Source organism: Xiphophorus couchianus, chromosome 19 (assembly GCF_001444195.1).
Source record: "Xiphophorus couchianus chromosome 19, X_couchianus-1.0, whole genome shotgun sequence".
Taxonomy (NCBI): domain Eukaryota; kingdom Metazoa; phylum Chordata; class Actinopteri; order Cyprinodontiformes; family Poeciliidae; genus Xiphophorus; species Xiphophorus couchianus.
In genome coordinates, this window is record NC_040246.1 from 20,666,416 (window position 1) to 20,679,464 (window position 13,049).

The 13,049-nt window shown below is 35.0% G+C and overlaps 2 protein-coding genes across 2 annotated transcripts; one reads left to right on the top strand and one right to left on the bottom strand.

Moving 5' to 3' along the window:
• The first annotated feature begins 427 nt into the window (after positions 1-427).
• On the top strand, positions 428-3,264 carry tmem234 (transmembrane protein 234). Its single transcript, XM_028001693.1, has 5 exons — positions 428-571; positions 1,375-1,526; positions 1,612-1,678; positions 2,530-2,622; positions 2,724-3,264. Exons 1-5 carry the CDS (start codon positions 559-561, stop codon positions 2,831-2,833), a joined length of 435 nt encoding a protein of 144 aa, XP_027857494.1. The 5' UTR covers positions 428-558; the 3' UTR covers positions 2,834-3,264.
• A 236-nt stretch (positions 3,265-3,500) lies between these two features.
• On the bottom strand, positions 3,501-12,768 carry dcdc2b (doublecortin domain containing 2B). The gene is made up of 14 exons (XM_028001692.1): positions 12,392-12,768; positions 11,957-12,227; positions 11,822-11,873; positions 9,535-9,605; positions 8,778-8,909; positions 7,982-8,116; positions 7,818-7,857; positions 7,172-7,237; positions 6,754-6,922; positions 6,156-6,265; positions 5,387-5,455; positions 5,157-5,213; positions 5,015-5,059; positions 3,501-4,407 (listed from the first exon to the last, which is right to left on the bottom strand). The coding sequence occupies exons 2-14, from the start codon at positions 12,223-12,225 to the stop codon at positions 4,315-4,317; spliced, it is 1,308 nt and encodes a 435-aa protein (XP_027857493.1). The 5' UTR covers positions 12,226-12,227; positions 12,392-12,768; the 3' UTR covers positions 3,501-4,314.
• Between the last annotated feature and the right edge of the window lie 281 nt (positions 12,769-13,049).

The following is a 13,049-nucleotide window of genomic DNA, read 5'->3' on the forward strand; positions in this document are numbered from 1 at the left end:
AACTTTGCTGGTCAACAAATGAATGAATTTACTGCTTTATTCAAATGCAAATATTGCTGTGATTATTGTGCAATTTAATTATTGGATTTCTCGAGACTCATTAATTTCCAAGTGTGCCACCAAAAGCTAGACAAAATGGCTAGAAATCAATTCCCTTATTATCCTCACATCTACAAAGAAACAATTTTGGATGACCTGACCCTTAAAAATGTCATGTTTAGCGCTCAAAGTGAGCTGCAAGAGGACAAATGTATTCATCAAACGATTGTTTAGGAGTTACTGCGCCCTCTTGTGGAAGGACTAAGAACGAATGGTACATTCACGGGTGCAAGTTAACAAAATAGCTAAATGGTATTTAGTGCAATAAAAATAAAAGCGACGTGAAATTGATACGTATTTCAACTGGTTTTATATTTTTTAATTAAAATACCATCCACAGGCTACGCGAGAATATAAATAAATAAATAAATACATGTCTGTTGGTTTAAAAATATTAACGAACAACCAGAGTGATCTTGAACGCAACTTTTAGGCGACTAAGATGCGGTTGACGTGACAATGGTGACCGTAGGTGAGTGGAATCGGTTCGATTGGTGCTGTTTTAAATACTATTAGCCATCTTTATAATTGACATTGGATTTGAGTTTATTCAAACGTTCAACTTTCTTTTTAGCTGGCTGGAAGGCTAACACAGACGATGCTAAGGAAGTAGCTTAGCTCCATCAGGTGTAGCGAGTTGCTAACTTCCTGTTGTTTCTGACGCTGAAGTTAGCATCCCAGCCGGTTTTTGACTAAAAGGCTATTTCACTATTTCTAACGAATCTGGCTTTGATTCGCTCTATTTTAAAAATGTCTAAAGGTTAAATGTGTGTTAAATTGCTTCGTAGCCATGACCGATTTTACATTTTGTAATTTTTAAATCTCGACAAAAATTACTCCACGAAACAGTCTTGGTGAAAAAAAGTTTATGAAAACTCAAAAAAGCTCATCTTGAAGTTTTTGTTCAACACGAACCACATAATTTCCCAAAACTCAGATCGCTTTTAATTTCATTTAATTTTTTTAATTCAATACACGGATGTATGTTTTGTTTTTGAAAACAGAAAAAGGGAAATTGTTGTGAAAAAAAGAAAAAGAGGCATTTTAGTTTTGTTGCTTTTAGCTTTTTCATTATTTATGAAGCTTAAAAGCAGTATTTAACTTAGTCTGCCATAGTGAAATATAATTCTGTACAGGTTTGACTTAAGTAGCAGATGCTGCTTTCATTTTAGCTCCATTTTCATTGAACTGCAGAGCATTTTTTGACGTGAAGCAGCAGCTTTGTGACAATGAAGTAAACCGTGATATTGAGATGTAACTGTGTTGTGTTTGAAGCCGAGGTGCTGAGTTTGGTGCTGGTGTCGCTGCTGTGGGGCTGCACAAACCCTTTCCTGAAAAAAGGTTCAGAGGGGATAGAAAAAGTGACGGAAACCAACCGAGTCTTTCAGCTGCTCGCTGAAATCAAGTTTCTTCTTCTAAACATAAAGGTATGTGTAAAACTCAGAAATATTTTCTGTTTAATTGAAATCTTTATTATTATTTGCTGAACCTTTTTTTATTTTTTTTTTTTAGTATTTGGTCCCATTTCTAATAAACCAGAGTGGTTCTCTGGTTTATTTCTATACACTGTCAACAACTGGTAAGAAACAATTCAGAGGATATATGACTGATGTCTGATCTATACAACGGCATAAAGTCTGTTTTACATTTATTTTAATAAAGAGGAAATTTATGCCAAAACAAATCTCTGAAATTTGCTAGAAAAAAACTCAGAAACTTTAAGATTTATCTCAGAAATCTTCTATTAAAAAAATGACATTTCTGAGTTTGAAAAGTTTAATATGTTTTAGAAAAACTCAAAAATGTCCACGTCTTTTCTGGAAATTTTTTTTCCGACTTTTCAAACTCAGAATTTTATAGTTTTTCCTGGAAACTTTTCTGAGATTATTTTATTTTTAAAATATATTTTTTCAAGCAAATATTTTACTTTTGAAACCCAGAATTTTCTAGACAATTTCTGAAATTAATCTTAAAATATAAATTTTTTTTCTATCCAAATTTTAACTTTTCCAAATGAGAAATTTCTCCATATTTATTTCTTTAAATTTTTATTAGATCAATCTCAAATGATGATTTTCTTTTCTCACCAATTTTTGACTTTTCAATCTCAGAAATTTCCAAGATTTTTCTAGAGAAATTCTGAGGTTTTTTTTCTTGCAAATTTTCTACTTTTCAAACTGTTTTTTTTTGTTTATTATTTCCATGTTTTTTATAGAAAATTGATCAAAATAAAATAATAATAATAAAAAAAAATTCTAGCAAAACAATACATTTCCATGCATTTTTTTCTACAAATTCTTTTTTAATAAATCAAACTTTTTAAGATTTTAAGTGGACATTTCCTCCTCTTTTAGTTTTTTTGCATGTAGAATGGCCCTAATATGCGGCCAAACAAATACAGCTCAATAAATCGGAGCTTCTTCTATCCAGATTTGTCTCTTGCTGTTCCTGTGGCGAACTCTCTCACCTTCCTTTGCACTCTGCTGACGGGAAAGCTGCTGGGGGAAGAGTTTGGAGGCAAACGTGAGTCATATGTTCTGCTCCATCCTTTGCAGCATCTATTATTCACCGTTTTCGGTCTTCATGCGTCAGTAAAAATGTTTTTCCTCTACTTGATTCTGCAGGGGCCGTTGTGGGAATGTTCCTCACTATGACAGGCGTCACTCTGTGCGTTATAAGCTCCATCGAAGCCAAAGATACTGACAGACAGAACGAGAGCCAGCCTCAGCTTTGATGGAGATCAAGATTAAAGCAGTTGTTGAAGAAAAGAAAAGCAAAGCTGCATCTGTAGGAGGACTGGAGGCAGAAAACGTCTCAGAAGAACAATCCCTTCCAGATTTACTCACGTTGGACTTCAAAAGGAGGAAGAGGAGGCGGGTTCACTCCAGAACTGGACTGGATTTATGGAGCTCACATAGAAAAAGATTTTTAGATTTTACTTCTGTGGGAGACGACAAAACTGTTTGAAAATGACCTTTGATACGTCACGCCATGCTTTAACTAAATTATTTCCTCTTTTCCAAAGTGGGGTAAAGAAACACTAATAAAACCAGCTGATAATTCTCTAAATGTTCTCCAGTCTCTTCTGAATTTCTGTGGATTTCCTGTTTGTTGCTCTGATTTTGTGTACCATTAATTATTAAAATATTTTGGTGTAATTACCAATTGGTTCATTCTTATTTATGCAAATATTTCCAATAACCTATTTTCAAATGAAGGGTTAAGATTAGAATTTAGTGAATCTCATTTACTTTGTATTAAATTAAAATAAAACAATTCACTCCATATTTATTTTTGACTAAATACCAGACTTTAATACATAAACATGACCAAGTAGCCTTTATTTTTTTAATTGCTGAGTTGACTTTATAAGAAATGTTAAATTAAAAGGACAGCTGACATACAAAAAAATATAAACTTTTATTACATTATTTCATGGATTTAAGACACAAATGACTGTCATTTTAAATGTCATTTTTTAAATGTCAAAGTAGTACTAAACTACTTTGACAGAAACTGCTTCCTCAGTCAAGCCCACCTCATTTTTATTTGATTCAAACAAAAAAATATTTTCTCATGTATTGAACTAACAATTTTCATACATTGGATGGAAAAAAAATCACTTTCTATGACTTTTCATTGACTTTACTTCAGACATGATGCTCTCTACTTCCTGCCAAACGTGAAAACAAAAACCCCAGGGAAAAAAAATACAGACTAATCTGTAAAAAATGATATTTCAAGGGCGGAAAATTTGAGAAATTCTAGAATATTTGCTTTGAATGAAGAAGAGTGAACAACAATGGCATATATTAAAAAAATTGTTCACGTTTGCATGTTCTTGTGCATTGATGGGTTTTCGGTTGACACAGCAGCTCTTTATGGATTATTTTCTGTTAAATTAAGATGCAGGGCTGAATGTTGGTCCCTGCAGATTTCAACACTTAATGTCTACATCAGAGTTACTCCTTTTAAACAGGATGAACAGATTAAATAATCTCACTTTCAGTAGTTTTTTTTTTTTAGATTTGTTGGATTTTGATTCCCATTTATGTTTTATGATTAAAAAAAGACAAAATACAAACAAACCTTACTTTTCTCAATATCACAGTTTAGATAGTACTCATTTCGTGAGAGACGGCATTAAGCTCCTGCAGGCTCTTCTGTCACAGGAAAGCATTAAAATCAGTAGAAAAGCAAAGTTTCTCCAGGATCTTATAGATGTGAAGTCGGCAGACTTGCCTGCTCTTCCCTGATCTTCCCCTCTGAGTGGGACGATGACGATTTCGGCTTCAGTTCAGCCTCTTTCTAAACACAAAAACAGAAACCTGTGATGAGTTTTCTACAACGCTGCCCTAGGACCACTGTAGATCTTGTTTTCCCAAGTAAGAGTAAATTGTTGCAAAGAAACTCAGGAATTTCAGAAAGCTTCAAGACAAAACTCAGAATTTCTTTGAGGTTGAAAAGTTAATTTGTGAGAAATCTTTAGATTAATTCCAGAAATTTTCAAGAAAAATGTGTAAATTCTAAATTCATAAACTCAAAAAATTTGATTAATTTCATATATATTAAAAAAAAACTTGGAAAATATTTGAGCTCCAAAAATATGTTTTTTTTTTAAATTTTTTGAATTTCACAAATTTTCAGAAAAACCTTTCTAGTTTTTTTTTTTAAATATGTGAAATGTGTTTGTTTTTTTAATTGACAACTTTGAAAAAACTCTAATATTAAAAAAAAAAGATTTCTTTTTCTAAAATATTTTAAATTAATCTCAATTTCTGTTTTTCTCACAAATGTACGACTGTTTGAGCTCAGACAATGTCCTTATTTTTTCCTGAAAATTTCCGAGTTTTTTTAGTGGAAATTTACTGTCCGTTGTCTCGTTACAGACAGACTGATGTGTGGGTGTTTATACCGGGATCTGAGCTGCTGACTCCTGCTTCTGTTCAGATGCTTTCACCTTTCATACACAAATAAATTATTTATGCATAAAAATCACAGTGACCCAGTCAAATAGGATTCATTTGGTAATATAAACACCCACTCTCTCACTCTACCTGCTTTCCACTGGGTTCCTGTTGATGCTTGTGCTGCTCTCTCTTTTCTGCATGTCTCTTGAGGGAAATTGATGTTTTTTAGTTAGAGAAACATACTTGCATTGTTCTTTTAACAGTACATAAATAGATACAGTCTGGCCAGAAAACCTGGGATTAGGTGCTCTGTAATCATATTGAACAAAGAGTTATTTCCCTTTACTTTTTATTTATTATGATAAAACGCTGCCCACCTGTGGAGAGTTGTGCACCGGATCCTCCGTGTTGCTTAAGTCTTCATCTTCAACTATTTCTGCAACTCTCTTTAGGAAACAATGAGAATCAGATTAAAATTTTATCCAAACCGCTGGCTTATGTCTTTTTTACTGTGGCCATACCAGAGCCATTGCAAATGGGTAAAAAATGAGTAAATTTACACCAAAATATGTTCTAGAAAAAAAAACAAGAAAATGTTCGAGCGGGAAGAGTAAAAAAATGCTGGAAAAACTGAGAAATTCTCAGATTGATCTCTGAAATTTTCTGGAAAATCTTAGAAATTTCAGGACATTTTCAACTTTTGGAACTCAGAAAATGTCCAAAAGTCAAAGAGTTTCTTGAGAATAAAAAAAAATTCCAGTAAATTTTAAACTTTTCAAGCTCTTTTGATTATCCTAAAAATTTCAGGGGTTTTTTCTAGCAAATGTTTGACTTTTCAAGCTCAGAAATGTCCAATTTTTTTCTAGAAAACCTGTGATTAGATTAAGCTCAAAATTTCTGAGTTTATTTCTAGTAAACATTCAATTGTTCAAGCTAGAAATGTCCTTGTTTTTTTTCTAGAAAATTACTGAGACTAATCTCAAAATGTCAGATTTATTTTGGCGAAATTTGCTCCTCTTATTTTTTCGTATCTATAATGGCCATCAAACACCTTGCTGCCTTTCAGGTAGCAGAAACAGAGTTTCATGAGTTTTATTTCACTGTAATTCAGACAGTATTTTGAAGTAATGAAACATGAATGCTAACCTGATCAACAGGCAGCTCCGTAGCCGTATTCTCGTCCTCCTGCACCTCCTCTGCACCTTGAGCCTCCTCTCTATTTGTCTGATCCTCTCCTTTGAGCACACCTGGCTTACCTGTAACAAATATAGAATTATAATAGAATTTCTCAATAAAGGCTTCTGTTAGTTACATATTTTTAATTAAGTGAATAATTCTGCATTGACCATAATAAATGAAACACTGAACAAATGTTTTTATTAAATGTAAAGTTTCAATTGTTAACTTGTGTTTTATGACTTTGTATTTTTATAATGTAAAGCACTTTGAAATACCTTGTTGCTGAAATGTGCTACACAAATAAACATGACTGATTGATTGCTTAAAATTTCAGAAAATGCATTGTTCCAGTTCAATTTAGCTCCTATATCTTGCTGAATAGTTATTTGTAAGTTAGTTTTGTCTTATTTTAAGTGTAGTTAGATATTTGCAATAGAAACTAGACCAAAAATACTTTTGTGTTTTTGCAGTGTTGCATGTTAATTTTGTCTTTTACATTTGCTGTGATGTTTCAATGCGACAACATGGTAAAATGTTCCGAGGGGCTTGGGTCAGATTTCCTAACCAGGTCCATCAGGGAGCAGCGGTCTGCTTTGCGTTCTGTTCTTGCGAACTTTGACAGGCCGGGCGAAGTATCCGGACGCCTCGTCTGCTCTCTCTCTCCTGCTCAGCTGCTGCGACGCCTGAAGAGCTGCAGCTTCATCTCCTGTTGACTTCACCCTCCGGCCATCGGACTGAAAGTCATGGCGTACAGCTCAATATGCATTTTGATAAAAATATACAGATTTACACCTGAGGGTTCTCTCTGAATCTTTTGTTAAACTAACGAAAAAGCAGTCACAGCATCAGGTGGGATGCCAATGAGACAGGGAGAGCTTCTCCTTATTTTATAACTTTATTTCTTGAATTAATACAAGTTACAGCAACATTTAATTTTCCTCTTGGATCAGTTGTGTTTTTGAGTTGAATTAAGTTTGAACTACCTCTGGGGAGTTGAGGAGAGCTGAGTCACTGTACCGGTCTTCGGGACCGCTTCCTGCTTTTCTGTTCTGAGAGAAAAACAATTATTTGACCGACAAATATTCACAATTTACCTACACATGTCTACAGAAACTTGATGTCATGTGCTATTCTGCTTTATGTTTTATAACTAATGCCTTTTTTTCAGTGACAGCAGGGCCATTAAATAGAAAAAAGTAGGAGTAAATTTCCACCAAAATACTCAAATTTGAGTTTAATCTCAGAAATTTTCTAGAAAAAAACATGGACATTTCTGAGTTTGAAGGAAACAAATTTCAACTTTTCAAACTCAAAAATGTCCTTATTTTTTTTTATATTAATTTAATTTTTTAAAAATTTACTTTTTAAACTTTTTTTTGTTTTAAAAAATTTCTACAATTTTCTTTAAAAATGTTTGCCTTTTCAAAATCTGACATTTTTGTGTTATTTCTAGAAAATTTCTGTTTTTAATCTCAAAATTTTTGAGTATTTTTTTAATCTACTGATATCTACCAATACGCCGTCATACTTTTCACACACATCACTGTAGGCTGTACTCTTCTATTAAGTGTTAATCATTCATAATAAAAGAAGGCAACTAATTAAACGTCAAAGGTGATTTTTTTTAACCTGTGTTCTCCTCAGTAGTTTCCTCTTCTCAGGATAATGTCTAAAAACAACAAAAAGGAAGACTTGATCGTTATTATTGGTTAGTTTTCCAGTTTTCCGATGCTTTATGGTGGAATGAAACAAGCATAAATCATCTCTAGACACATACAGATGATGTGAAATACCTCTCAGCAGCTTTTGAAACCAGCAGCTCCACATATGGAAGTTTCTTGAACCTTTCGGTTCCCACAGCAACGTAGCAGCGGCCGGTCTGCAACTCCCCAGCCGAGGAAACGGAGACTCCATCCAGAGAGCACAGCCTGCAAAGAAACGCCACCAAATCCCGGAGTACTACAGCCATTGTAAGTGGTAAAAAAAGGAATACATTTCTGCAAAAAATTTCATAATTTTCCAGGGAAAAAACAAGACAATTTCTGAATATGAAAAGTCAAGAATTTGCTAGAAAAAAATCCAAAAATTTAAGATTAATTTCAGAAATATAATAGAAATAAATCAAGGAAAATTCTGACGATGAAAGGTTAAAAATTTTATACAAAGAAATTATACATTTTAAAGATTAATTTCAGAAATTTTCTGGAAAAAAACAAGAACATTTCTGAGTTTGAAAAGCTGAGAATTTGCTAGAAAAAACTCAGAAATGATGAGTAACCTCAGAGATTTTGTGTAAAAACATAGGGAAATTTCTGAGTTTGATAAGTCTAAAATTTTTGAGAAAAAAAGCCCAGAAAAATTCTGAAATGAATCTCAGAAATATTCTAGAAAAATGTAAAACATTTTGGAAATGTTTGAGTTTCAAAAGTAAACAATTTTAAACTTTTCAAACTCAGAAATTCCCATTTTTTTCTAGAAAATTTCAGAGATTTTTTGCCAGAAATGTACTACTTCTGTTCTATTTACGCTGGCCCTAACACAACGTTGTATGTTTGCATTCGGAGGACTGCGTGTTGTGCTCCGTCTGACCTGCGCACCGCTCCAGTCCGTAAGCTGACTTTCTCGGTGATCAGACTCAGGATCTGATCCAGGTCCTGCTGCAAACTCCGAGGAATGATGAACCGGAAAGGTGGACACAGAAGATCTCCATTACGGAATACACTGAGCAGAGACGTTAAAAAGAGAGGAATACATTTTGAAAAGTTTCCAGTGAAAAATGTGGCCATTTGATAAGATACTAAACTCAATTTATTTTAAAATAAGAGTCAAATTATGTACTATATCAATGATTAAGTACAAAAAACTTCTTCTCTGCAGGTAAACTCCCAAATTTTGTTTCTTCACATCACTGGTTGACAAAGATTTTTATTTTTCATCTTAATTTTAATTAATCCATTCATTTTTTAAAAATAATTTTCAAATATGAATTAATTCTGTTCAATCCATCGTCCAAAAAAAGGAAACATGGTGGTGGCAGTATCAGAGTTTCAACATGAAATATTCCAAAGTAAAAAAATAGTTATTGTGGGTCTGAAAAACAGATGTTCTCCTTTAAAATAAAGTTTTAACTCAGAAAAGCTGGATGCAAATGCACACCACACTTTTCAGTTTTTCTTTGAAAAAAAAAACTTTTAAAAACATTTACTGTTTTCTTTGCCACTGAATATTTATGAACTATTTTTGTGCCTTTCACATAAAATCCCAATAAACTATTTTTAATTTTGTGATCGTCAGATAAGAAAATAGGAAAAATGTTAAATGAGTATAAAAGATTTGTCAAACATACTGTATAATGCAAGGAACAGGAATAAACTTCCTCCATTTGGCTGAAACGTTGGGCCTCTGGATGACTTTTACCTGGAGGCGATATTTAGAAAATCAAATGCAGAACATCACAGTCTGACCAATTTAAACACCACTCATCGCATTTACACCGCCTCCATTCTCCAGATCCATATCCATCCCAGCAAACTCACTTTCCACAAACGCATAATGACTCCTTAGATATTCTGCTCATGTAAACTCAAGTGCGGCAGCCATGGAAACTACTCTCGCTCTAACAGTCCTTAGATGGCATATTTACCTACTGTGTCTGATTTGAGTTATCCTCTCAAAGATCTTTCACATAAAAGCAATCAAGACGCAAATATGTGGCTGATATCAGAACAAAGAAGCCGTTCTGTATTTAATCCTCTGTGAGGTCGCACTCGTTTTATTAATTTACGCCCAGTCTGAGCATCACACCAAGCCTGCCTGGATTCGCACATGGCCCTGATAGGATTGTGTGAGAAGCGGATTAAATGAACACACACACGTTTATTACACATCTCCACGGTAACCACAACACTGGCATGTAAGACTTTAAAACCCACTGACTCTGGTTAAAAATCCAAATGAAAGAGTCACACATTTATTCCTGAATGTTTTATGGTTTTCACAAAACACCAACAGATTACGACCAAGAGCAAAGAAGCTGCTCAGAATACAAACAAGCAACAAAACACAAGAGTTTCTCTTCTTACTGACGAACTTACTGGTCACAAAAGGCTGACCCATTTATAACTGATAGGCAAATAAGAGCTTATCTCAGTAATTGGACACATTAAAGTTACTTTCATATTTGATTTATCTAGTTTTTAGACACTGTAGGCAACATAAGTGCTGAAGAAATCAACATTTTTCCCCAATCAACATATTTATAATAGAGTTTTTATAAGACATTTTTGCAGCAGAGGTTAGTAAAAACTCAGGCAGTTGATGTAAACAAAGAAATTGGAACAAATATGTCCGTAGATTAAGTTATGTGCTAATGAATCGCTGCACAAGACTCCACTGATGAAGAAAAACCTCAGGTTTGGTTAAAGTTTGCTGCAAAACATTTGGACACATCATTAAATAACTGGGAGAATATATTCTGCTTGGATGTCATCGTACACACCATGTTTGTCGAAGGAATGCCATAAAAACACTACAAATGTTTTTGTTTTCAGCATATGGTAATTAGGCAGGACTCATGTAAGAAAAGGAGAAATGTGCCATGACATTCTTGACAAAGCAAACAAAGATCCCACGCGAACAGCCAAGAAAACTCTCGGTTAGTTTCACAGTAATAAGAACATAAAGAAGCTGTAATGACCCATTTAAACCCTGATTTCAATCCAATTGAAAATATATGAGAAGAACTGAAGATCTCAAAAAACCTTTGGGATTTAAAAACAGTAACATACTTTCAAAAAGTGTCTTTAATAATTTCCCTATGTACCATTCCACTTTAGCTCTCTTAGAAGGGACCTATAATGCTTCCTTGAATAGGTTAGGATAGATCTATGGTCTACACAAAACATGTCCATTACACTTTTTGCACAAAATTATTCTTAGATAATGAGATTTTAGTCTGCTCAGTTCATAATGAACCTTAATGAACTTTAAATCCAAATAAAGTGACAAAAGGCCTCGCCCCTCCAAACCAACGTTTACACTCGCACGTGACAATGGCTGCAAACAGATGCACAATTATACAACAGTGCATCTTTGAAAAGCAAAAGTGGAGCCTCGTGCACAATCAACAAGAATGCAGCAAGTCAACAACAAAAATACTTGTCCTTTCCAGCAGCCATTGAAAACCAGCTGACCAAACGTGCTGGAGCTCAGCTTGGGTTGCTAGGTAACAGGCGGAGTTACGCTGGGGTTACTAGGTAACGAGACAGTGTCTGCTGATTTGTGATGTTACATTCTGGAGGTTTTTGAAACGGCAGCTCATTTTCCTGAAACCAAAACAGATGAACTTATTGCCAAACAATAGTTGCAAGGTGTTTTTAAAATTCATGGAAACATGGAAACCGAAATAAAAGTGTAAAAATGTGCAAAATGTGAATTTTGTCCCCTTTAACTTTATGTCTGAGTGATTTTACCACCCGTATGAGTTTCTTTGTATTAGCTTCATCATATCAACAGGATGGAAAAGGTTAATGTGTTCAATACTTTACTTGTCTTGTGCTGCAATCCCCTTAGTTAGAGTGTTGTTAATGAATGATGGATAGTGCAGGAGGCCACATTAGAAATGACAAGCCTACCTGTGCTTCATTACGAACTCCAGGCTGCTTTTTTAACCCTGCATGCAGATAGCTGTAACAAAACAGAACATAGTGATGTTCTCTGGGAGATTAGGAATCAGAAAGTTCTCTGATAGAAATGTTTTTTGTACTCACTCCAGTTTCTTGAACCTCTCAAAGCCGGCAGCGACGTACTGCGCTCCCGTCTGGAGGTCCTGGAGGTCTGAGACCCTGTGGCCCTGCCTTGGGGTGTACAGGGTCCTGACAGCCAGCGGGGCGCCGATGCTCTGGGTCACCTCGTTCAGAAAGACCTCCATGGTGGCCAACTGACGCTGGTTGACCACAAACCTGCGTCCGCCGAAGAAGGGGTCTCCATTCCTGAACACCACCACGTTTTTGACCGGCGCGGCAGTGCTGGCAGCCATTTCTGAACGACGTCCATTTATTAAAGGGAAATATTAATAAACTCTCACCACACATCTATTCTAATTCCCAAAACAGCACATTGTTTTCAAAACATTGTTCAGCAGCTACACGTTTTTACACAAATTACCCTCTGATTTAACTGCAGCAAACAGTTTAGTGACAAACCTGCAGGAGGACGAGGTTCAGCACAGCCGAATGTGGAAATCGATCCTTTCTGCTGCTGTGGTCCGTCTAGACTCCCGCTCCCCACGTTCTGCTCCGATCTCTGCCCCCCTCTCCCGCGGACACTACTACTACTTTGACGGCGGTGAGTATTTCCTGGTTGCCATGGCAGCAGGGCCAGCAAGGGCTGGCTCTGTGGGCCAAACCATCGACAGAAACCACAACAAAAGCGAGTGACAAAGGAGGGGAGAGTGGGTGGGTCTCTGCGCTGTGGGCTGAATCAATAAGATAACCTCCACACCTGTTCATCTGTTCTCCAAAAACGATTATTAAATACGTTTGGGACACAGAGAACATTCAAATATACAAAACTAACAGCAGGTTTTTAGACCTACAACTCCAATAGGAAGTTTAAATACATTTATAATGGTTATAAACTTCATTTGTCAGAAGTTCTGTAACTAACGACTATTTTAGTAATCGATCATTCTGATGATTAATCGATTAATCGTATAAACAATTTTGAATGTACTGCAGATTTTTCATTCAACCACCTAAGCGGTTTTTATGAGACAATAAAAATACATTAAAAGATGCAAATAAATAGTGCAAAACCTTACTAAAATAAGAAAATAAACATTTATGACCTAAATCTCATCAG